This window comes from Mandrillus leucophaeus, unplaced genomic scaffold, assembly GCF_000951045.1.
Source record: "Mandrillus leucophaeus isolate KB7577 unplaced genomic scaffold, Mleu.le_1.0 Scaffold284, whole genome shotgun sequence".
Classification (NCBI taxonomy): domain Eukaryota; kingdom Metazoa; phylum Chordata; class Mammalia; order Primates; family Cercopithecidae; genus Mandrillus; species Mandrillus leucophaeus.
The window spans coordinates 1,428,782-1,454,123 of NW_012102965.1; the positions used below are offsets into that span (position 1 = coordinate 1,428,782).

The 25,342-nt window shown below is 37.2% G+C and overlaps 1 protein-coding gene across 4 annotated transcripts in view; it reads right to left on the bottom strand.

The window, feature by feature from the left end:
* The window catches only part of PTPN12 (protein tyrosine phosphatase, non-receptor type 12), a 106,852-nt gene that overhangs the window by 49,931 nt on the left and 31,579 nt on the right, over window positions 1-25,342 (bottom strand). The window contains exons 2-6 of one of the 4 annotated variants that reach the window (XM_011985455.1): window positions 23,723-23,831; window positions 13,777-13,853; window positions 11,545-11,640; window positions 9,607-9,645; window positions 2,845-2,916 (exon numbers count right to left, since the gene is read on the bottom strand). In XM_011985455.1, the coding sequence (XP_011840845.1) occupies window positions 2,845-2,916; window positions 9,607-9,645; window positions 11,545-11,568 (135 nt within the window). In that variant the 5' untranslated portion in view covers window positions 11,569-11,640; window positions 13,777-13,853; window positions 23,723-23,831. Of the gene's footprint in view, window positions 1-2,844; window positions 2,917-9,606; window positions 9,646-11,544; window positions 11,641-13,776; window positions 13,854-23,722; window positions 23,835-25,342 lie in introns of those variants that run through there. The other 3 variants (XM_011985458.1, XM_011985457.1, XM_011985456.1) reach the window with 3 other exon arrangements.

The following is a 25,342-nucleotide window of genomic DNA, read 5'->3' on the forward strand; positions in this document are numbered from 1 at the left end:
TATCTACTTTTTTCTTTTTAATAAATCTTTCTCTGTGTTTTTTTTCTTTGAGAACTGTTCATAGAATATATATTTTAGTTTAATTGGAAAACTATCCCCCAAGAACCAATTCATTTTCTACATTATGAAACTATTGCATTCTTCCCTATATCCATTATTGTAAATTGTTTACTATTCCTGACTCCCAAATATTCAAAAATTTCAAGCTGGTTTGTTGTTGAATGTTAAGCACTGTATTTTCTCTTGAATTGCAATATTCACTATAGTTATCTTATTATATCTAAATTTACAAATGTTTGGCCAGGTGTGGTGGCCTGTAGTCCTAGTACTTTGGGAGGCCAAGGTGGGCAAACTGCTTGAGCTCAGGAGTTCAAGACCAGTCTGGGCAACACAGGGAGACCCCGTCTCTACAAAAAGACAAAAATTAGTAGTGGCCCATGCCAGCAGCCCTGGCTACTCAGAAAGCTGAGGTGAGAGAATCACTTGAGCCCGGGGGATTGAGGCTGCAGTGGGCCATGATCAGACCACTGCACTCCAACCTGGGTGACAGGGCAAAATCCTGTCTCAAAAAGATATATACAAATAAATAAAACTTTAAAAATAAATTTACAAATGTCCAAAACAACCACACTACACAGAACTAGGTTTCTATGCTGTCGAGGAATCTAATATTTCAGATTTATTTCTGGATTGGTGAAGGAGTGCTGGTGTTTCCTCACTGAAGTAGACAGTGTGGTGTGTATTTGGTATTATTCAAGCCAAATAAAATGAAATGCAGTAGGATTTTTAACATTTTAAAAAATGTTAATAATGTCTCACTATTTTGCCCAGGCTTGTCTCAAACTCCTGGGCTCAAGCAATCCTTCCCACCTTAGCCTCCCAAAGTGCTGGGATGACAGGTGAGAGCCACTGCATCTGGCCTAAAATTTTTACACTTACCCCACAAATAGTTAATTCTGATCAGCACCTTAAGAATATTGACTATTATATCCAAAAAGTTCAATAGTGAGTTATAGTTATTATAAAAACAACATTGATTTATAAAGTAGACAACATAATACAGATTTGGTCCTGTCTGTTTTTATGTCAACCTAGAAAGCACTAAACTTTGGGTATGTATGAGAGGAATTCAGTCATAAGTATAACTAAGTCATAAAATTATGGAGTTCTTGAACTCAGCAATGACAAGTAAAACCACATAAATTATATTTCATTTAATCATGGAAAACAAAGTCAAAAACAAGAAACTCTGAATAGGGAATGTGATACTTAATTTTATCTGTCAACTTGGCAGGGCCACAGTGTGCCCAGAATATTTGGTCAAACATTATTCTAGTTATTTCTGTGAGATGTTTTTGGAGGAGATTAACATTTAAATTGGTAGTCTCTGAGTAAAGTAAACTGTCCTCCATAATGTTTGTGGGCCTCATCCAATCTGTTGAAGGCCTGAATACAACAAAAGGACCAGCCTCATGAAGCAAGACAGAATTCTCCAGCAGGCTGCCTTCATCTGCAACACTGGCTCATCCTGATTCTACAACAGACTTTTCAAACTAGAACTGAACATCAGCTCTCCTGGGTCTCCAGCTTATTAGCATTCAGACTGAAACTGCAGCATTGGCTCTCCAGGATCTCCAGCCTACCCTGCAGATCTTGGACCTGTCAGCCTCTATAACTGCCTGAGCCAATTCCTCATAATAAATCTCCTTAAATGTATCCACATGCACACAGATGCACGCACACACCCTCTTATTCTATTGGTTCTGAAGCTCTGGAGAACCCTGATATAGGCAAATTCATTAATTATTATTATTTTTTTTGAGATGGAGTTTCACTCTTATTGCCCAGACTGGAGTACAATGGTGCAATTTCAGCTCACTGCAACCTCTGCCTCCCAGATTCAAGCAACTCTCGTGCCTCAGCCTCCTGAGTAGCTGGGATTACAGGCACCCGTCACCACGCCTAGCTAATTTTTGTTATTTCTAGTAGAAAGGGGGTTTTGCCATGTTGGCCAGGCTGGTCTCAAACTCCTGACCTCAAGTGATCCACTCGCCTTGGCCTCTCAAAGTGGTAGGATCATAGGCATAAGCCAGCGTGCCTGGCCTAAATTAATTAATTTTTATGTTATGTTGAATTATAGTCTTTTTATGGCACCTAAAGAAAACTATTGCTTTTATTTTAAAATTCACTTACATTTTCCTTCTTTCTGTCCATGCCTTTCTTTTTCCTACTCTTCTTATTTCCTTCAATGTTTTTGTTTTTTGATTCATTTTCTCAGATTTTTGCTGTGTTAGCTTTTGAGCTTGAATTTAATTCATTTCCAGAGGTCATTACATATTAAGAAAACATTTTAAGTTTCATATCAAATAATCTGCCAGAAAGGACCAATCTTTACTTCTAGTATGGTAGTTCTTAAACTTATCTTTATACATAATTGTAACAATTTTTGAGACCACAATTAGATATGAAGGGTAAATATGATACACTATACTCCAGTTATCAAGTCTTTCCCATTTAATCAATTTGAAATGAATACACTATTTCCAAATACTAAAAGTACAGTTACTTCATTTACATGTAAACACTTACTATCAATTGATATACAAAGGTTAACACAAAATTAATATAGTAAGATAAAGGAAAATATACATTTATGAAAAGTCATCCCAAAAGCTTCCAAATTTAAAAGCAGTATATAAACAAATACTTTTTAAAAATGTAAGTATAGGTTTGTGAGTCCTTGGCATCTATAAACCTGGGTTCATACCACATTATAATTTAATTATTCATCAGTTTAGCATGCCAATTTTCCGAAAAAAAGTGTTTATAAAAATGGATACTTACACAAGAGATTTTAAATGGTGCAAATGTTATGGGGTCTTCTCCATACAAAGGCCAATAGCGCTCACATTTTTTCTGTCATCCAAAAAAAAATTAGTAAGTAATTCATATAAATTTTTCTTAAACTGTTATAAATATTTTGTGTCCTGGGGTTCTGCTTACTTCTACTTCCCCAAAACAGAAAAACTCACATTAGTAGGCATGGAGATGAGAGAGCTTAGACTTACCCAATTGTTTTTAAAAATAGGCTACTGTGTCTTCTCCAAGAATAGTCATAAGAACCTTACTGACTTAAGTGCATAACTGTTCAATGCTATCTGCCAGCTCTACATAGTAAACCAAAGATCCTCCTCTAGGTAAGAAAAAGTAATTTTAAAAAAGTGTCTGGTACGAGGAGGTCCATTTGGTATAAAGGTTGCTAAGCAAGTTTTATTGCTTGTAACATGACAATCTCTATAAATATCTGGCTGAATTCTCATTAAATGTAAAATATGTGATGAAGTGGAAAGAGTATTCTACTTGGAATCAGAAGAATTTTGCAAGTACTAATTCTACTTCTTTATTGACCTTCAGTTTCTTTATCTGTAAAAACAGGAATAATAATCCTTATCTTACAGAGTTGTTGCATGTTTGTTAAATAAGAGTGTATTTCAAATGTACCATAGATGGTAAAACCCCTACACAAACATGATGTATTATTTTAACTATCCAATTTTATTTGAGATTACAGAAAGTGTAGTCAAATAATTTCTCCTCTTACCTTCCTATTTTAAACAGGTACAGAAAAAGAATACTAAATTTTCATCAATTTCTAATATCAAGCACCTCATCGTTTCAGAAAATCAGGTTAGTGAATGAAAAGCCTAACTTTACGGAAGATAGAATGATTCAGATGTTAAGAAATGATGCATTTTGTATCAAGGCCCAATAAAATCCAAGTCTCTAAGTGACCATCTAGCTTAAATAAACCTTTTCAGCAGTGGGAAAAGCATTGGTTAATGAATTCCTAATTAAATCCTCACAGTTTCAAATATAGTAAATGGAGTTATTACCAATAGGTTGAATGAACTATAAGTTGACAGTAATGCTCACAGAGAAGCAAAGTAGAACTGTCTGGTATGTTGGGTTAGCTAATATTTTAGAGGCTTAAAAACACAGGTAACTTCCAAATCTCATTTTCCAAGAGACGTTTACAGAAAAATGATAAAATTAAATTCTTTTTTTGAGATAGGGTCTCGCTTTGTCACCCAGGCTGGAGTGTGCAGGGGTGCAATCATGGCTCACTGCAGCCTCTACTTTCTAGGCTCAAGTGATCTTCCCACCTCAGCCTCCTGAGAAGCTGGGACCACAGGTGTGTGGTACCACACCCAGCTTTTTTTTTTTTTTTTAAATAGATGGAGGCCAGGCGCGGTGGCTCATGCCTATAATCCCAGCACTTTGGGAGGCCAATGTGGATAGATCACTTAAGGCAAGGAGTTCAAGACCAGACTGGCCAACATGGCAAACCCTTGTCTCTACTCAAAAATACAAAAAAATTAGCCAGGCATGGTGGCACATGCCTTTAATCCCAGCTACTCAGGAGGCTGAGACATGAGAATCGTTTGAACCTGGGAGATGGAGGTTGCAAAGAGCTGAGATCACGCCACTGCACTCAAGCCTGGGTGACAGAGCAAGACTGTCTCTCCCCACACACACACACACACAAAAAAAAAAAGATTAAAAAAAAAAGAGAGATGGGGTCTTGCCATGTTGCCGAAGCTGATCTCAAACTCCTGGACTCAAGCAATTCTCCCACCCTAGCCTCCCAAGTAGCTGGGATTACAGGCGTGAGCCACTACACTTGGACCTTAAATTCTTTCTGAAATGTTTAAAAAAATTCTTTTTAATCTTTTACCTGACAAAATGTTAATACCTTGAAACAGATCGAAAACAAGTTGTAAGAGATTAATTTAGGGAAGAACAGAAAGCAGTGTGACTAACAATGCCCCTCATTCAGATGAGCAGTAATAAGATTATATTGTTACTTATATTCCTGGCATAAAACTAATAATGATATCAAAAACTATGTGTTAAATATCACATATACATAATCTCTAACACTGCTAACATGGGTATTATTTCCTTTCAAATGTGAGGAAACTGAAGCTCAGAGTGAACTGTACTGCACCATGGTCAAAATGCTTGTAAAAGGTAGGTGTGTCTGATTTATTTATCTATGCTTTTTCTACCAGGTCATATTCAAAGTCAAGATCAAAGTCAAGGTTATCAGATAATTTCATAGGTCCTAACTCACTCATAATGTATTACAAACAAGACACAGTGAATTACAAAAACCTCAGCTTCAAAAAATTTGTACTCAATACTACTTTTTTTTTTTTTAAATGAGACTGAGTCTCGCTCTGTCACCCAGGTTGGAGTGCAGTGGCACAATCTCGGCTCACTACAAGCTCCGCCTCCTGGGTTCACACCATTCTCCTGCCTCAGCCTCCCGAGTAGCTGGGACTACAGGTGCCTGCCACCGCGCCTGGTTAATTTTTTGTATTTTCAGTAGAGACAGGGTTTCACCATGGTCTCGATCTCCTGACCTCGTGATCCACCCACCTCGGCCTCCCAAAGTGCTGGGATTACAGGTGTGAGCCACCGTGCCCAGCCTACTTGATTTTTCATCAATAACTTGATATAGACTATGAGCTTACTAATATAATGAAAAGAGAAATACATCCTGAACCTTATCAGTAACTTAAAACATTAGGAGAGTGACATTTAAATTCTCTAAGACAATTGATTAATAATATTAACGTACATATTGACAGCACTTAGATAACTTGATTACTTAACAATTTCTCAGTTTTTATATTTTCTCATTTTATTCACTTTCTGTCCAACATTACTTAATACTGACAAAGGAAATAGTTGGGAGTAATGGAATAAATTAAGGTTTCCCTACTGTTTATGCAACATAACTGAAAGATGTATCTTTTGCAATATATTACTTACTGAAAAAAATTAACATATTTACAAATTAAAGATAATTTTAACTATATTAATTACATTAGTATAAAAAACTTTGAATAAAATCACTATGTAATTTGTAAGTTTGATTTGTATGTCACATTTATAGAAGACCATACTTTATAAGTTTTATGTAAATACAAATTATCTGTAACTCTATCATTACTTCCTACAGTGAGGACAGAATATGATGCTGTAGGACACCAGAATAGTTTTGAAATAAATTTTACTTTGACATAGCATAAAAATACCAATGTTAGAAAATCAGGGTAAGAAATTATCTTCTCTCAGCTTTGAAGACAGGAAACAAACAAAACATACTGTGGTATTAACAAACAGACTCATCAAAATATTCAGGCCTCGTGCGGTGGATTACCTGGGATTACATGCTTGTAATCCCAGCACTTGGCGAGACAGAGGCAGTCGGATCACCTGAGGTCAGGAGTTTGAGACCAGCCTGGCCAACACAGTGAAACCCCACCTCTACTAAAAATACAAACATGAGCTGAGCCTTGATGGTAGGTGCCTGTAGTCCCAGCTACCCAAGAGGCTGACGCAGGAAAACCGCCTGAACCCACGAGATGGAGGTTGCAGTGAGCTGAAATTGTGCCACTGCACTCCAGCCTGACTGACAGAGCAGGACTCTGTCTCACCATCTCAAAACAAACAAACAAATGAACAAAAATTCAAACCATATATTAATAACCAGATTTTTTATAATGTATTTTCACTTGTTCAATTTTATTCCTATTTAAAAATACCTCTCTATTTCAGTCCACAGATGGTATTCTACTTACAACACCACTGAATATTTGAAGATTACTAAGTAACAATACATAATTAATTACTGTTAGGTACAGGAATACCTCATTTTCCTGTGTTTCTCAGATCCTGCATATTTTACAAATTGAAGTTTTGTGGCAACCCTGCACCAAGCAAGTATATTGGTATCATTTTTTCAACAGCAAATGCTCACTTCAGGTCTGTCACATTTTGGAAACTCTTGCAGTATTCAAAACTTTTTCATTATGATGATATCTGTTATTGTAATCTGATCAGTGATGTCTGAAGTTACTACTCTGTTTTTGGGTGCTACAAACTGCTCCCATATAAAATGGCAAACTTCATCAACAGATGTTGTGAGCGTTCTTACTGTTCCATTGACAAGCTTTTGTACCCTCTCTCTTCCTCTCCTCAGGCTTTCCCATTTCCTGAGACACAGTATTGAAATTAGACTAACTAATAACCCTACAATGGCCTCAAAGTGTTCAAGTGAAAAGGGTCACATACTTTTCACTTTAAATAAAAAAGCTAAAAACGATTAAGCTTAGTGAAGAAGGCATGTTGAAAACTGAGATAGGCAGAAAGTAGGCCTCTTGTACTAAACAGCCAAAGTGTGAGAAAGCTGCAGAAGGAAAGTTAGAAGCTAGCAAAGGCTGGTTCATGAAGTTTAAGAAAAGAAGCTGTCCCCATAATATAAAAGTGCAAGATGAAGCACCAAATTCTGATGTAGAAGCTGCAGCAAGTTACCCAAAGATCTGAGCTAAGAGCACTGATGAAACAAGCTATACTAAATGACGTATTTTCAGTATGGATGAAACAGCCTTATACTGAGAGAAGATGCCATCTAGGACTTTCAGAGCTAGAGAAAATAAGTCAATGCCTAGCTTCAAAGCTTCAAAGGACATGCTGACTCTCTTGTTAGGGGTTAAGCCAGCTGGTGACACTAAGTTGAAGCTAATGCTCATTTACCATTCTGAAAATCCTAAGGGCTCTAAAAATCATGCTAAATGAACTCTGTCTGTGCTCTATAAATGGAATAAGGCCTGGATGTCAGCACATCTGTTTACAGATCTGTTTTTGCTTTTTCAACCCCACCCCCAGCCCATCCCTATTGCATGGTTTAAGGAATATTTTAAGTTCATTACTGGGCACTACTGGTTGGAAAAAAAAAATTCCTTTCAAAATATTTCTGTTTACAATGCACCTGGTCACCCAAAAGCTCTGATGGACATGTACAAGGAGATTAATATGTTTTCATGCCTGCTAACACAACATCCATTCTAGAGCCCATGGATCAAGGAGTAATTTCGAGTTTCAAGTCTTATTATTTAAGAAACATATTTTGTAAAGCTAAAGCTGCCATAAATAATGATTACTCTGATAGGTCTAGGGAAAGTGAACTGAAAACCTTCTGGAAAGGATTCAGCATTCTAGATGCTATTAATTACATTCATGATTCGTGGGAGGTCGAAATATTAACATTAATACGAGTCTGGAAAAAGTTAATTCCAACCCTCGTGATAACTTTGAGGGGTTCAAGACTTCAGTAGAGGAAGTAACTGCAAATGTGGTGGAAACAACAAGAGAATCAGAAGTGAAGCCTGAAGATGGAACTGAATTGCCACAATCTCATGATAAAACCTGGAATGGATGAGGAGTTGCCTCTTATGGATGATAAAAGAAAGTGGTTTCTGGAGATGGAATCTACTTCCTTGAGATGGAATATACTTTTGGTGAAGATGCTGTGAACACTGCTGAAATGACAACAAAGGATTTAGGACATTACATCAACTTAGTTGATAAAGCAGTGGAAGGGGTTGAAAGGACTGACTCCAATTTTCAAAGTAGTTCCACTGTGGGTAGAACCGCAATTGCTGTTGGTATCAATCAGCGTGACACGCCACAGAGTATTCTTTCATGAAAGGAAGAGACAATCAATGTGGCAAACTTCACTGTTTTCTTATCTTACGTATTTAGAGGTGGAGACTCCCTCTGCCCAGGCTGGAGTACAGTGGCATAATCATAGCTCACTGCAGCCTCAACCTTCTGGGCTCAAGTGATCCTCCTACCTCCGCTTCCCAAAGTGCTGGAATTACAAATGTGAACTACCATTCCTGGTCCTGTCTTTTACCAAAAATTTCCACAGCTACCCCAACCTTCAGCAAATGCCACCTTGATGAGTCAGCAGCCATCGACGTCAACAAAACCCTTGACCAGCATAAAGATTACAACCAGCTGAAGGCTCAGATGATCATTAATGTTTTTTAGCAATAAATTATTTTTAAATTAAGGCATGGAAGGCCGGTCACAGTGGCTCACACCTGTAATCCTAGCACTTTGGGAGGCCGAGGTCGGCAGAACACCTGAGGTCAGGAATTCGAGACCAGCCTGGCCAATGTGGTGAAATCCCGTCTCTATTAAAACTACAAAAATTAGCCGGGTGTGGTGGGACATGCCTAAAATCCCAGCTACTCAGGAGGCTGAGGCAGGAGAATGGCTTGAACCTGGGAGACAGAGGTTGCAGTGAGCCAAGATCGTACCACTGCACTCCAGCCTGGACAACAGAGTGAGGCCCTGTCTAGGAAAAAAAAAAAAAAAAATTAAGGCATGAAGTGTTTTATAGGTATAATGCTACTGAACATTTAACAGACTATAATACAGTATAAATGTAACTTTTATATGTACTAAAAAAACAAAAAATTTGTTTGAATTGCTTTATTGTGGTGGTCTGGAACTGAACCTATAATATCTCTGAGGTATGCCTGTGTGTGATAAAATATACTTACAAAATATAAAAGAAAACAACATGCTTGAGAGATTATTTTGTCCCTTGTATGAAAAAAAGCAACAGCAGAACCCCAATATAAAACAAGTATTTACATTAACTGCTTATGTTCAGACTATAATAATAAAAGACCAAGAATATTTATCCCCAAAAATGAAATAATAAGAGGAATAGATTGTACATACCCTTCCCATCTCAAATTCTCGGCAGGCCATTACAATGATCTAAAAAGTGATGGTGGGGAGTGAGATAAAGAATGTATCAGTTAAACACAATTTTACTTTTTAATAAAATACAGATTTCAAGAATTTTGCACCCTGAGAAGTATAATTGGCTTGCCTAAAAAAGTAGTTTCAATATTAAATGTGTAAGTTAAAGAAATTATCAAAATTAGACTTTCCAAACAAAGGCTAACTATATAGCAACAAATTAAATTGGTTCCAGTTAACATGATTTTTTTGGTTTGAATTAAATTATGTGAATCTTACAGATTTACTTTGTGACTTCTGAAATTATATTAAAATACCACTTTTAGGATATTTACCTAATTATAAATAGCACTATTAATTAAAAATACATTTATAATTATTTAAATATTGAATGCATTTAACACAATTTTAAAAGGTGATCACACCTGCTTTGCCCCGTTTTATAATGTAAACTTTCAAACACACAGCATAGTTGAGAGAATTTTACAGTAAACATTGTATAGCCATCGTCTATATTCTATCATTAACATCTCACCAGTTTCATCACATAGCTATCCCTTTATCAATCCATCTTGTTTCAAAAATGCATTTCAAAGTTAAGTTTTGAACATCAGTACGCTCTCCCCAAAAATACTTCAGCATGCATATTATTATCTAGAACACAATAACTTTTTTTTTTTTTGAGACAGAGTCTCGCTCTGTCACCCAGGCTGGAGTGCAGTGGCGCGGTCACAGCTCACTGCAAGCTCCGCCTCCTGGGTTCACGCCATTCTCCTGCCTTAGCCTCCTGAGTAGCTGGGACTACAGGTGCCCGCCACCACACCGAGCTAATTTTTTGTATTTTCAGTAGAGACAGGGTTTCACTGTGTTAGCCAGGATGGTCTCAATCTCCTGACCTCGTGATCCGCCCACCTCAGCCTCCCAAAGTGCTGGGATTACAGGCATGAGCCACCGCACCCGGCCAATCTAGAATATAATTTTTATATTGTTTCCAGTATTTTTCCCTTGAGGCAAATTTTACATATAATGAGATACACAAATCCTAAAGTGAACATTCTCCGAGTATGGACAAATGCACTCATCTGTGCAACACAAATCTTATCAAGACACAGGATGTTTCCATCATCCAGAAAGTTTCTTCATGCTCTTTCTCAGTCAATCCCCAAGCACATCTAGTTTTTAAAGTGAAGTACAGCAAATACAAATAACTGGAAAAGTGCCCCCCTTTTATTAATCTTTCAAAGACCAGAGGATGTCAATGCTTTAAAATCACTACAATTCCATAAAAAAGCCATAAGACAAAAATGAAAGTTCCACATTATTGATTTTCCACATCCACACAAAGAAAAGTATCAGTGCACATGGTTAGGTTTCAAGAGTACTACAGAGCAGTATAGGGTAGCTCTTTGCAGTATTCTAACTAATTTCTCTGCTTCCAAATCTAAGGGCACATTATTTCCCTTCATCCAAAAGAGTAAGAGGGCAATGAATGAACTCCAGGGGCGGATGAAATTCTCTTACACTGTATATTTATAGTTTACTTACAGTTATGTGTTTATATATATTTTCTGAGAAGAGGAACTTAAATGAGTATAACTGTACTATCAAGTATTTTACTGACCTATTAAAGCACTGATCCTTTTCTGATTTTTGTAAGTTGTTTGATAGTTGTATCATTACTAACTTAGGACAAAATTTAAATTGTTATCACACCTTCTTCTTCAAATATTTAGCCTAGTTTGTAAAAATTTAATAAGACATCCTAAAAATGTACCCATCTTTTTAGTAAACATCAGCAATAAGTAAACATAATTATAGATTTTTAAAAAATCCCCTCATTCTTTATTCAGTAAAGCATCCTATATCATTACATATGTATTTCTCAAAATTTATTGTGAAAAGTAAATTACTTACCACAACATTATATTCCCATATCATCCTCCAAAAATCTATTACTGTATTTGCTAAAGGTCCTTGAGTTGCTACATATGCTTTTGGCCCATAGACGCCCTAAAAATGGTTAAAAGCAAATTTCACATTTATTTTGATTACCAAAAATATTTCATTACCCAAAATAAAAGGTTTCAAATTGTATTAGTAATACCGTTGTTTTAACTTAAACCATTTCTAAATAATGTGCCTTTCATAGTATATTAAAGCATGGCAAAATATATTCAATCCACTTAAGCTTTTGATGACTGCTATTACTTTTGTGTGTTTACTGGATATGGTGCACAGAATAGGTATTTAAGAACCGCCTTATGCCAATTAAAAATTATTACTTATCTAGGCATTAAAAACAAAAGCCCTGATACCTACTTAACAAAGCTAACTGTGGCAGAAATATAGAGCATGCTCTGATTCTAAAACAATACTAAAACGAGTAAAGAGTTCTTTCTTAGTTTCTTCCATAGCTACCTTCCATTATCTTATTCAACTCTGAAGTTTATCAGGCATCTACCATACACGTTTTTAATAATGAACATGAGAATATACCAAACAGGGTCACTGACTAAACTACTAAACTGGCACATAACTGACTCATACAATGAATCAGTGTCATTAAGCGTAATTAAAAACTATAACTTTTAACAAACACCCTTATAAAAGAATATGAACACTGACAACATCTGAAATAGCAAACTATCAATTTATTAGTTTTTATTTAAGGTATTAATTTTGGTTTTTAACTTTGTTTAAATAAGAAATTTTTGTTTAAAACCATGACTGCTGAATATTGACATAGATATTAATTTTACCACATAAACTTTTTTTTTTTGAGACAGAGTCTCGCTGTGTCACCCAGACTGGAATGCAGTGGCGTGATCTCGGCTCAATGCAACATCCACCTCTCGGGTTCAGGCGATTCTCCTACCCCAGTATCCTGAGAAGCTGGTATTACAGGCATGTGCTACCACGACCCGCTAATTTTTGCATTTTTAGTAGAGACTGGGTTTCCCCATGTTGGCCAGGCTGGTCTCGAGCTCCTGACCTCAGGTAATCCACCCGCCTAGTCTCCCAAAGTGCTGGGATTACAGACGTGAGCCACCGTGCCTGGCCTTACATAAACTTTGATCAGTTAACATTTTTATCAACAAAAACATATGAAAATATGTATAGACACCATATATAAAATAACTGAAAATTACATTATCATATCACTTGAAAGATTCAAAAACACAGATTAGCTGATGGAAAAAAAGCCTTTTATTTAAACTGAATCAAGTGGCAGTTTGCATCTATCTCTATTGATAACTATAAAGAACTTGATGCTGGGTGCGGTGGCTTACGCCTGTAATCCTAACACGTTGGCAGCCAGAGGTGGGCTGATCATAGGTCAGGAGATCGAGACCATCCTGGCTAACACAGTGAAACCCCATCTCTACTAAAAATACAAAAAATTAGCTGGGAGTGGTGGTGGGTGTCTGTAGTTCCAGCTACTTGGGAGGCTAAGGCAGGAGAATGGCAGGAACCCAGGAGGCGGAGCTTGCAATGAGTTGAGAAAGAGCCACTGCACTCCAGCCTGGGCGACAGAGCGAGGCTCCATCTCGAAAAGAATTCGACTGCTTTTCATCAAAGGGTATCCAAACAAAGGTTATAAAAAAGAGACTATTTAATGTTGGATTTTGGGTTGCCACCCGAAACAGTGACAACTGTCAAAAGTTTTATATTTAAGGCTATGTTCTAGAATTTTAAATCAGTATTATCCAGTAATCCCACCCCTAGTAATTTATGCTAGGAAATTATTCAAAAGAACAAAGATGTTTACTGCAATATTATTATTTTAAAAATCTGGACACAACCTATATGGGTCAACAACAGGGAATGATCATGTTCATTTGTGCACACAAACCCAAAGGGATAACTGAGAAAATAATTTAGTAATAGGTAAGATTTCCATGGAAAAGAAGAAATAAAAAAGAAAATGTTATCTCTGCTATAACAAAACTAAGTACAAACTATTTATCTATATGAATAAGGAGACTAGAAGGAAAGCATATAAAAACAATGTGCCAGGGCAGTGGTTTTATTTTTATTTCTTTTGCTGCTGGTACCACGTCTGAGCAATTCAAAAAGGTTTTACAAAACTAGTATGTAGAAAGACATTAATATGGCAGAGAAACACCATATGAAGTTAGTACATACCTTTATAAAATTTGCATTGATATAGTCTGAATCTTGTGAAGGAGTCTTTAATGTCAATTTAACTCGGCTGTGATCAACTACAAGAAAAAAATACATAAAATATGTATGGTTGACACACAGGTATTTTCTAATGAAGTGTAAGTAAAGTTAGACAGCTTAAGAACATTTACTGTAAAAAACAATGGATGAAAATGGACTCTAGGTATCAGTAGGGTAATTTCTAACATTACACTGAAAGGAAATAAAATAAATTTTCAGACAACCACCACCTGGCGGGCACCTGTAATCCCAGCTACTCTGGAGGCTGAGGCAGGAGAATCACCTGAACCTGGCTGGGAGGCAGAGGTTGCAGTGAGCCAAGATTGCGCCATTGCACTCCAGCCTGGGCAACAAAGCGAGACTCTGTCTTAAAACAAAACAAAACAATAACAGCAGCAAAAAACCCCACCACCACCAATGACGTAAAGCAGTGTATTAAAGTTGCAATAGGAATCATCTCTAGAACTCTTTTAAAATGCAAATTCCAGGACATTATCCCTGATTTACTAGGGCAGAGTCTAGGTATTTCAGCCTCTGCAGCCTTTAACAAACATATCAGGTGGCTGATGAATACTAACCAGTGATACAGAAGCCCATATGCTAAAATTCTTATTAAAAAATCTAACTTTCATATTTCACAAGAAACTATAAAAAGTAAATTATAACAAATTAATGAATTGAGATTATATATAAAAAGTGCTCAACACTGCCCTGGCTAATAATAGTTATTAGGTAATGTAGCTTAGAGTAAAAATCTTTACAAAAAATTTTATGAAGTATATTTTTCTTTTACATTTTTATTGATTTATTTTTTAAAGGAATATGTTTATAATTTAAAAAAATTAGACCTTAAAGAAAGGTATAAAATGAAAAGCCTCCCCTGCCCTTCAATTCCAGGGCTCTCTCCCATCAAGATACTATATTAAAGTTTTTTTTCCCCTTCCAAGTGTACTTATTATACATATAGCTATATACTCTGAAAAACTACTACACAAATGCAAGCATCCTATACATGCTGTTCTGTATCATTACTTTTCAGTTTATAGTATATCCTGGAACTCTTCCCAAAGCACAAAAAGATTTACTTTATTATTTTTACTATTATTTTAAAATACAGAGACAAGGTCTCACTCTGTCACCCAGGCTGAAGTGCAGCGGTGCGATCATAGCTCATTAGAATCGAAAACTGCTGAGCTAGAGATCTTCCTGCTTCAGGCTCCCAGTGTTTGGATTACAGGTGTGAGCCACTGTACTCAGCTTGCACTAGCCTATCTCAGTCTTTTTAGCTTAACAGAGAATTCCATCCTGTGAATGTTTCATTCTTTATTTAGCTACTCTGCTGATGGGCCATTTTTTTTTTCCTATGAAAAACATTACTACAGTGAACACTAATGTATATATAGCTGTTACCAGCATTGCTGTAGGGTAAATTCCTAACAGAGGAATTGCTACTTGCCTTCTAAAAGGTATGTAACAATTTATACAGGGTTATTTAATAAGGGTGACTGGGTATTACCAAACTTTTCGTCACTGACAAACCAAAAAGTAAAAAGATCTTGATTTAATTTCCATTTCTTGAATTATGCAAAGGATTGTATGTTTTAATATATTTACTGGTTATGTGTATTTCTTTTTCCATAAACCACTTGTTTATATCCTTTGCCCATTTTTCCATGTCTGTTTTGTCCTACTGATTTTTATGAAATCTATGTAAAAAGAAAAAATCAGCCCTCTGTCACAGGAAGTGCAAATAGTTTTTTCCAGTTTGTGCTGATGTTTAAAACTTTTTATTTAGAACTAATTTTAGATTTATAGAAAAACTGCAAAAATAGCACAGAGAATTTCCATATACCTCTCACTGAGCTTCCTCTAATAGTAACATATTATATAACCATAGGACAATGATCAATAATACCACAAAATCAACACTGTTATAAAACTATTAATTAAACAAGACTATACAAATCAGTGTTTTTTAATCTTTTTTCTCTTTCAAGGATCTCATATCAAATTTAACTTTTAGTGGCCGGGCATAGTGGCTCACACCTGTAATCCCAGCCAAGGTGGGCAGATCACCTGAGGTCAGGAGTTTGAGACCAGCCTGGCCAACATGGCGAAACCCCATCTCTACTAAAAATACAAAACAAAAAAAATTGGCAGGGCATCGTGGTACATGCCTGTAATCCCAGCTACTCGGGAGGCTGAGGTGGGAGAATTGCTTGAACCCAGGAAGGGTAGGTTGTGGTAAGCCGAGATCGCGCCAGTACACTCCAGCCTGGATGACAGAGTGTGACTCCATCTCAAGATAATAATAATAATAATAATTTTTATTTCTCCTTAGTCTCCTTCAACCTAAAAAAAGTTTCTCTAATTTTTTTTTAAATGACTGGAATGAAGTTATGAATTTTTGGTAATACCACTGAATGATGTTGTGTCCTTCTCAGTACAACACATCAGGGGATACATGATATACATATGTTTCAGTACTTGTGATGTTAACCTTGGTCACTTGGTATTTTATGGTATTGCTTGGTTACCAAAAGGGAAAGTTACTGCCTTTCTCTTTTATAGTTAGTAAGTAGTTGAGGTTAGATGCTTTCAGATTATGAAACCCTAAAGAAGTAGAATTGCCTAGTATTCGTTGTTTATGGATTAGAAGGGACCGTAACATATAACATATAAAATGCCATTATTATTATCACATTATAATCCCTTCTAATCAATGAATGAATATCAAAGGCAGTTAAAATACAAAAGGAAACACTGAAATGTTAACAGACATGAATAAACGTCTTAGCAAAGTATTAAAGAACAACTGATAGTCACTAATTTATTTTTCACTGGCTCAAATTTTATACATAGCAGTAAGGCCCAGTTCTGCTAATTTAACTGATAAATTTACTTTTAAAAAAATATTCTTTAGAAATTTGTAGAAGAGACATATAAGGAGGATATACTTGCTTCTGGCGCAATTATTCATCTCCTCACTGTATTCTAAGAAACAGAATGTTTACAACATGTTTGTCAATGCTCTGTCATTTATTTCATGCCATCTTACATGTCCCATCCCCCTTTTTATATGCCATTTGGGATAGGAAATACACATACAAAAAAAAGCTATGCTTCTGGAAAATGAGAATAGAATATTCAGTGGTTAGGATAATGATGACTGAATAACTACAGGAAGCTTCCTCTTACCATGTTTGCCAGTAATAGGGGGTCTCAGTTAATTACCCTTATTCACATGGCATATTAGCCTCTATTCAAAGTATCTCAAAGGCAGAATACAATAGTTGGTTTACCACTGGCTCTCAGTAAAGTTTCAGGTGACCCTAAATCCAAATGAGAACAATTGCTCCCAAATGATAGTTAGGACTGGTGCCAGGCTGGCTACATGCAGGCTGGTAATTTCCTTTTTTAAAAAATTTTCGAAGATGGAAAATTTTAAGCATACACTAAAATAGAATAGTATAACGAATCTTTGTATATCCATTACCCAGCTTCAATAATTATCAACATTTTGCCAATCTTATTTCATCTACCCCAATCATTCAACCGCTGGGGAAAGCAAATTAAAATCCAAGATTTCTGGAGTACTACATCTTGCAGTAAGTTTAATTCAGTAAATTAAAAATGGGGCACCGAAATACCCTTTTTAAAACTCCCCATTTAAATTCTATAGGCAAATTTGGTAGTCACTGCTTTCTATTATGTACTCACAGCATATTAGATTTTAAAATCAACATTATGCTACTTACACACCATATCATGTGTATTTTGATTTTTTTTGGCATTTTAAATGTGAATTTTAGTATCATTCATCCAACAAATATTTATTGCGTGTAATAAGCACAATAATGTTGTTCATATATCCATAGTAAAGTAATAGCAAGGAAAGGGAGTAAGGAACATCTTGAGGATATCAGCAGTCTTCAGAGCTGTGACAAGCTGGGTCTCAGGAAATGAGAAGTTTGCCAATTGATTAAAAAGAAAACAAAATAGGGCATTATAGATAGCATAATAGGCTCAAAAATATAGAATTAATAAAAAATAGCTACCATGGAATGAACGTTTCCTCTAAGCAAAGAATTTTATCCTCACCACACACCCATGGAGATAGAAGTTATTATCGCTATGCACAGAGGTATGCCCAAATCACAAAACTGAGATGGCAGCGCCACATTTGAAACTGGGGTTGTCTGATTTCAAAGCCAAGGCTCTGGGTCTAAATAAGTACATGTACTGAAGAGGTGTGAAGCAACATGGGACTACTGGAAGAAAGAAGTGGTGAGCAACAAGGCTGAAAATGTAGCCACCTGTTCTCACTCACCTGACCATAGAGCAAAGAAGGGGTGGCTTGGAATTGGAGTATGGAACAAATGCATGATTTCAAATAAACGAGTGGATATCCATCCCAGTTCTGTCCATTGAAAAGGCCTAGAAGCAATGACACACCAAGCCCTGTTCAATGGTGGGGTCATCCAGGACTTTCAGGATTGCTCCCCGTCCTCCCAGCTGGCTTTTCTGCCACAGCAGACCGGGTGTCCTTCACCTGCCTGCGTCTTCTGTAGTTTGTTAAGCAGCACCCTCAGCTCCTGTGACACTTTAGGGAGAAAGCCACACCACCCATGATGTTGGGCCAGCATTAACACCCGGCAAAGTGCTGGGAACTAGAAGTAGCGAGAAAGAACTTGGGTGGCTGTTTTAATATTCTTCACTGGTGCTCTTTTTTTTTTTTTTTTGAGACGGTGTCTAGCTCCGTCACCCAGGTTGGAGTGTAGTGGCACCATCTTGGCAACCTCTGCCTCCAGGTTCAAATGATTCTCCTGCCTCAGTCTCTTGAGTAGCTGGGACTACAGGCATGTGCCATCATGCCCAGCTAATTTTTGTATTTTTAGTAGAGGTGTGGTTTCACCATATTGGCCAGGCTGGTCTTGATCTCCTGACCTCAAGTGATCCGCCCGCTTCAGCCTCCCAAAGTTGTGGGATTACAGACATGAGCCACTACGCCCGGCCAGACCGGTGCTCTCATTAAAAACATTTAGAAATAATCTAAGTATCAAAAAAATGAAAGCAATTATTTCTCTCCATGGTTTTGCTAGCTATCCATCCAAGAGGAACAAAATCATAGGTCAACAGAGAGAGTTGTATGACACGTTCATAGCAGCATTATTTAATATGTTCATCATCCATACAATGGAATATTATTCAACAACAAAAAGGAATGAACTATTGATGCATGCTACATCATGAATGAATCTTTAAAATGTGTTAACGAGAGGCTGGGCGTGGTGGCTCATGCCTGTAATCCCAGCACTTTGGGAGGCCGAGGTGGGGCGGATCATGAGGTCAGGAATTCGAGACCAGTCTGGCCAACATAGTGAAACTCTGTCTCTACTAAAAATACAAAAAATTAGCCAGGCATGGTGGTGTGCGCCTGTAATCCCAGCTACTCAAGAGGCTGAGGCAGAAGAATCACGTGAACCTGGGAGGTGGTAATCCGAGATCGTGCCACTGCACTCCAGCCTGGGTGACAGAATGAGACTTCGTTTAAAAAAAAAAAAAAGTGTTAAAGAGTTAGACACAAAAGACTATACAGGAAAATCTATACAGACAGAAAGCTGAATAACAGTTGCCCAGGGCTGAAGACTCAGATCTTTTGGGGGTGATGGGAATGTCTTAAAACTAGATTGCATTAATTGCTGCAAAACTCTATGAGTTTACTTTTTTAAAAAAATCATTGAATTGCGCAATTAAAATGGATAAATTCAGCATCCTGAGTAGCTGGGACCACAGGTATGCACCATCATACCCAACAAAGCTGTGTGTGTGTGTATGTGTGTGTGTGTAGACTGAGTTTTGCTATGTTGCCCAGGCTGGTCTTGAACTCTTGAGCTCAAATAATCTGCCCAGCTTGGCCTCCTAAAGCGCTGGGATTACATGCGTGAGCCACTGCACTCAGGCAATGAATTAAATAGTTATCTAGCAGTAAATAAGCACATATCTCTCAGTACAATTACTTCCGATATAAATTTCCAGGCCAGGTGCAGTGGCTCACACCTGTAATCCTAGTACTTTGAGAGGCCGAAGTGGGTGGATTACCTGAGGTCAGGAGTTTGAGACCAGTCTGGCTGACATGGTAAAACCCCGTCTCTACTAAAAATACAAAAACTTAGCTGGGCATGGTTGCGGGCACCTGTAATCCCAGCTACTTGGGAGGCTGAGGCATGAGAATTGCTTGAACCTGGGAGGCAGAGGCTGCAGTACGCCCACTGCACTCCAACCTGGGCGACAAAGTGAGATTCTGTCTTACACACACACACACACACACACACACAAAATCCAAATCAAAATAACTAGAAATTTACTGGAGACCTACTTATCAAACCTTAGATAACTTAAAGGAAAAAAGGCACTGTCACTCTGATTATTGCACAGTGATTAAGAAAGAACTCCAGCTCTTGGACAAGGTCTCCCAATGATGACACTCACACATTTTGGCTTAGAGAAGTCTTTGTTTGGGGAAGGGGGCTGCATCCTGTGCATTGCAGGATGTGTAGTAGTATTCCTAGCTTCTACCTGTTAGATGCCATTAGCAGCCTATCCACTCCCATACCAAAGTTGTGACAACCAAATCTCTCCAGACATTGTTAAGTGTCCCTTGAGGGGCAAAATCACCCTAGTGAAGGCTTTAAAACTACCTGGGTTTAAATTCTTGCCCCACACTATTTAACTGTGAGACAAGCTTTTTAACCTCTTTGTCTCAGTTTCCTGTTTGCAAAATGGCACATAACAGTATTTACCTCAGAGTTTTGCTGTGATGATTATGGTAAATAATCCATTTATCACAGAAATCAGCAAACCATACAAATCAGAACTTTCATTTTTCAGAGGACCAGTTTAACAGTACACCACTAACCTTTCCCACTACCCCTAGTCAAACTGTAAACTTCTCCTTCTATTCTCTGCTTTCTCCCTACCCCTCATTCCAACTATATTCTCAATAACACTAATTACCATCACATGTCAGACCACATATGTTAATTTGTATTGTCCACCACCTTGACAAACATATAAGCTCCACAAGGGCAGGGATTTTGCCAGTCTGTTTTTTGTTGCATTCCCAGCATACAGTACACCCTCAGAGTTTTTTGTAAAATGAGTAAATGCCGAGGGAGGCGGATGACTTGACGTTAGGAGTCGGAGACCAGCCTGGCCAACATGGTGAAATCCTGCCTCTATTAAAAATACAAAAATTATCCGGGTGTGGTGGCGGGTGCCTGTAATCCCAGCTACTCGGGAGGCTGAGGCAGGAAAATAGCTTGAACCTGTGAGGCAGAGGTTGTAGTGAGCGGAGATTGCACCACTGCACTCCAGCTTGGGCAACATAGCAAGACACCGTTTCAAAAACAAAAACAAAACAAAAAAAGAAACAGCATATGCAAACAGAAACCTACAGCTAGATGACAGAAAAAGAAAGTGGACTGAATGTGTGCGTTAATAATTCCAGAGCAATCTGGGATCACCTTAAGATTATCTTGCTTAATACAAAGTATCCAGAAAGCCATGTCATCCCCTATTCTGAGGCAGACTGGTGCTATGGTCTGAATATTTGTGTCCGTCCCAAATTCATAAGTTAAAACATAAATTCCAATGCAATAGTATTAAGTGGTAGGGCCTTTAGGAGACGATTAGGTCATACCTTGTGAATGGGATTACCAGCCTTTACTAAACAAAGAGGCCCAAGGGAGCTTGTTTGCCCCTTCCACCGTGTGAGGTGCAGTGAGAAGGCACCATGTATGAACCAGAGTGACCAGACAGCAAATCTGCCGGTGCCTTCATCTTAGACTTCCCAGTCTCTAGAACTTTAAGATACAAATGTCTGTTATTAATAAGCGACCCTGTTCATGGTATTTCTCTAACAGCAGCCGCCAGACTAAGACAACGGGTAAGAAAAGTGGACTATATTTTGCAAAAGCTTAATGACTGCTTACTACGTGCTAGGTACCCCCTTTTTTTTTTTTTTTTTTGAGATGGAGTCTCACTCTGTCACCCAGGCTGGAGTGCAACGGCGCAATCTCGACTCACAGCAACCTCCGCCTCCTGGGTTCAAGCAATTCTCCTGCCTCAGCCTCCTGAGTAGCTGGAATTACAGACACGCTCCACCACATCTGGCTAATTTTTGTATTTTTAGTAGAGACGGGGTTTTACCATGTTGGTCAGGCTGGTCTCGAACTCCTGACCTCGTGATCCAGCCATCTCGGCCTCCCAAAGTGCTGGGATTATAGGCATGAGCCACCATGCCCGGCCACTAAGTACACTTTTAAGCATTTAATATTAACCTGTCTATTGTGCAGATAATCCTAAAAAGTACTATTATAATCTCCATTTTAAGGATGGCAAAACCAAGGCACAGAGAGGATCAGTCCAAGGTCATATAGCTAGCAAGTGGTGGAGTCAGGATTTCAACTTCCAGAATCAGAACGCTTTACCATTATGCGATGTTGCCACTTGTTAATTCTGCCAGCACAGGCTATCCACACATCCCACAGCTGATAATAATATAGAACAACACAAGAATGAAGGATTAAATTGAGGCAAAGAAGTTAGTGGAGAAAAGAGGGAAAGAGATGAGAGGGAAGAGGTGTTTTAAAAGAGTTATCATGGAAGAAGAAAATTTCAAAAATAGGGATTGATCAATGGCATCAAAATAGTTCAACATTCTTGAATAATCAATATCCTTCCTGTTAGAATAAACAAATCTGGCAATTAAAAAGCCACTGGACCCTGGGCAACATGGGGAAACCCTGTCTCTGCTAAAATACAAAAAATTAGCTAGGTGTGGTGGCAGGCACCTGTATTAGAGCTGTCCCAGCTCTCAGGAGGCTGAGGCACAAGAATCGCTTGAACCTGGGAGGTGGAGGTTGCAGTGAGCCGAGATCCCACCACTGCACTCCAGCCTAGGATACAGGGCAAGAGTCTGCCACAAAAAAAAAAAAAAAAAAAAAAAAAAAGTCACCAAGAACTTTAAGAACACTTTAAGAGAGAAAAACCTTTAAGACCGAATGAGAATTGAGGAAATGACGTAATGGAATGTAGGTATTTCAAACTACTTGAGAAGAAAGACGACTGGCAGCTTTAAAAGATAGCAAGTGTGACGTATAGCTTTTATTGGATAAAGTGATGGCACACTTTAAGTATACTTTCAGAGTTAAAGTTATTTTGCCAGAAAACTATGCTATTTAAGAATACAGACAGGGCGCAGTGGCTCACATCTGTAATCGCAACACTTTGGGAGGCTGAGGTGGGAGGATCACATGAGCTCAGGAGTTTGAGACCAGCCTGGGGAACACAGTGAGAACCCCCACCTCTAAATAAATAAATAAATAATTAATTAAAATATTAGAATGTAATGCAATCAATCTAAGACATATACTTAGAGACACATACTCAGATTGCTGAGAATAGTACACACACAGATGTTTGAGTCATCCTAGGCTTCATTTTCTCATGCATAATTAATCAATTAGGGTTCTTGTGAATAGATATATGAAAAATCAATATTGTTAGCATTTTATAAAATGTATTCAGTTGTCTTTATTATTTTAATGAAATAACGTCTTTGAACAGAGAGTTCACAAAAGATATTTTCACTTGGATTTACAGTATTTAAAAGTAATTTAGAATTACAGCAACTAAGATACTTAAAGGAAAAAAATTAAACAAAAATTAGGATCAGAAGGAAAAACAAAAAGCAAAATTAAGAATTGTATCTTTTTCGTGTACTTTGAAAGACAGGTTAATTACTACTTCCTTAACAGTGAAAGTCAGGAAGAATAAAACTAGTTAGGTTACAAAAGGCTAATTAGCATTTCTATGTATTTTGTCAAGAGCATTTGAAACTTACATGGCAGTATGTCCTTGTATCTGTTCTTTTTAACATTTTCTTCTTTTTCTCCAGTGGCTGTGGGATATATCTTTTCTGTTCTATATTTGGTAGACAATCTTCTTAACCGCTTAAAATACAAAAAATAAAAATTAAAGTTTAGAGAAACAGTGATATTTTAAAATTTTTAATGAAATCTGGTGACCCCAATTCCTCACAACTCATTTTCCTGTCTCTGAGCTCTTAATTTTCCCATCCCTTAATAATTAACCCCAAGGATAATTTCTTTTATAGCCTAAGTGGAAACATAAGATTCATATTTATTTCACATAAGCAGCAAAGAGAGAAAACAGAATAAAAGTAATATAATTTAAAGATATCATTAATAAACTGAGTCAGAATATTTAACTCAGTCTTGAACATATTTGAGAAATTTCAGTGTTTTAACTAAGGGTCACAATAACCAAGTTCTGAAATCATGCCTAAAAGAATTATGTACAGGTTTCTTTATTTCTTCTCTCAATAAACCATGAGCACGCACCCATGATGTGCCAGGCTTTCTCCCAAGGCATAAGCTAATAATTACGTACAAGACATTGCAAAACAAAGTTCTTTCATATTGAATTGGAAATGTCCAACAAAGACCAATTCTGCTTATTCACTGCATTACAGAAGTAGTTTGTGGGTTAGTGACAAATTCTTACCACATATGGCAGTAGGGATGTTCTTTGGGCTGGAATATTTCTGTGTGTCAGTAATACACTTCCTGCTTTCAGAAGCACTGAAAGTCAGTATTGTGAATTGTTTAAATTCTACACAACTACATTGCTGAAATTTAATTTCAAAGGAACTTTCTTTCAGGCCTCAAGACATATTGAAAGCATTTTGGTTTTACCATTCAACAAATTATTAAATACAAATAAAATGAAAAATAAGTCTGGTAAAATTTAACTTTCTCATTACTTTATTTTTGCTACTTGTGATGCTGATATTTAAGGAACTAAAACTGTCTATAAACCTTTTCTTTTTCTTTGAAAAACTACTAAATTTTATCATTACAATACTAGAGACCTACAACAGGTATACATTTTTTTCTTTATGATGAAGATTTACTAGAATCTTACTCTGCACTGGCACAATGTCAAAGTAAAATTCCCCACATTTATGATGCTATTTCTTGTGATTTCCTGTGGTAATAGAGTTCTCCAAATATATACGTGTGTCAGAGGAAAAACTGTATTCAAAAGTAAGTGGGGGCTGAGCATGGTGGCTCACACTTGTAATCCTAGCACTTTGGGAGGCCAAAGTGGGAGGAATGCTTGAAGCCAGGAGTTCAAGACCAGCCTGCTTGACAATGCAAGACCCTGTCTCTATAAAAACTAAAAAAAAAGAAACAAAAAAAACCACGTAAATTGGTTATTGATGAGAGTACGGGAAATCAGAACTTCAATACAATGTTGGTGGAAAACAACATATTAGCCCAACCAACCCCTAAGGAGGATAATTTGGTAATTATAAATGTACCCCTCAATCCAAGAACTGTACTTCTACAACTTTGTCCTCCAGATAAAAATGGGACACACATGAAATGATTTATCTTCAAAGTTACATGCCACAGCACTTTTTTTGTTTGTTTGTTTG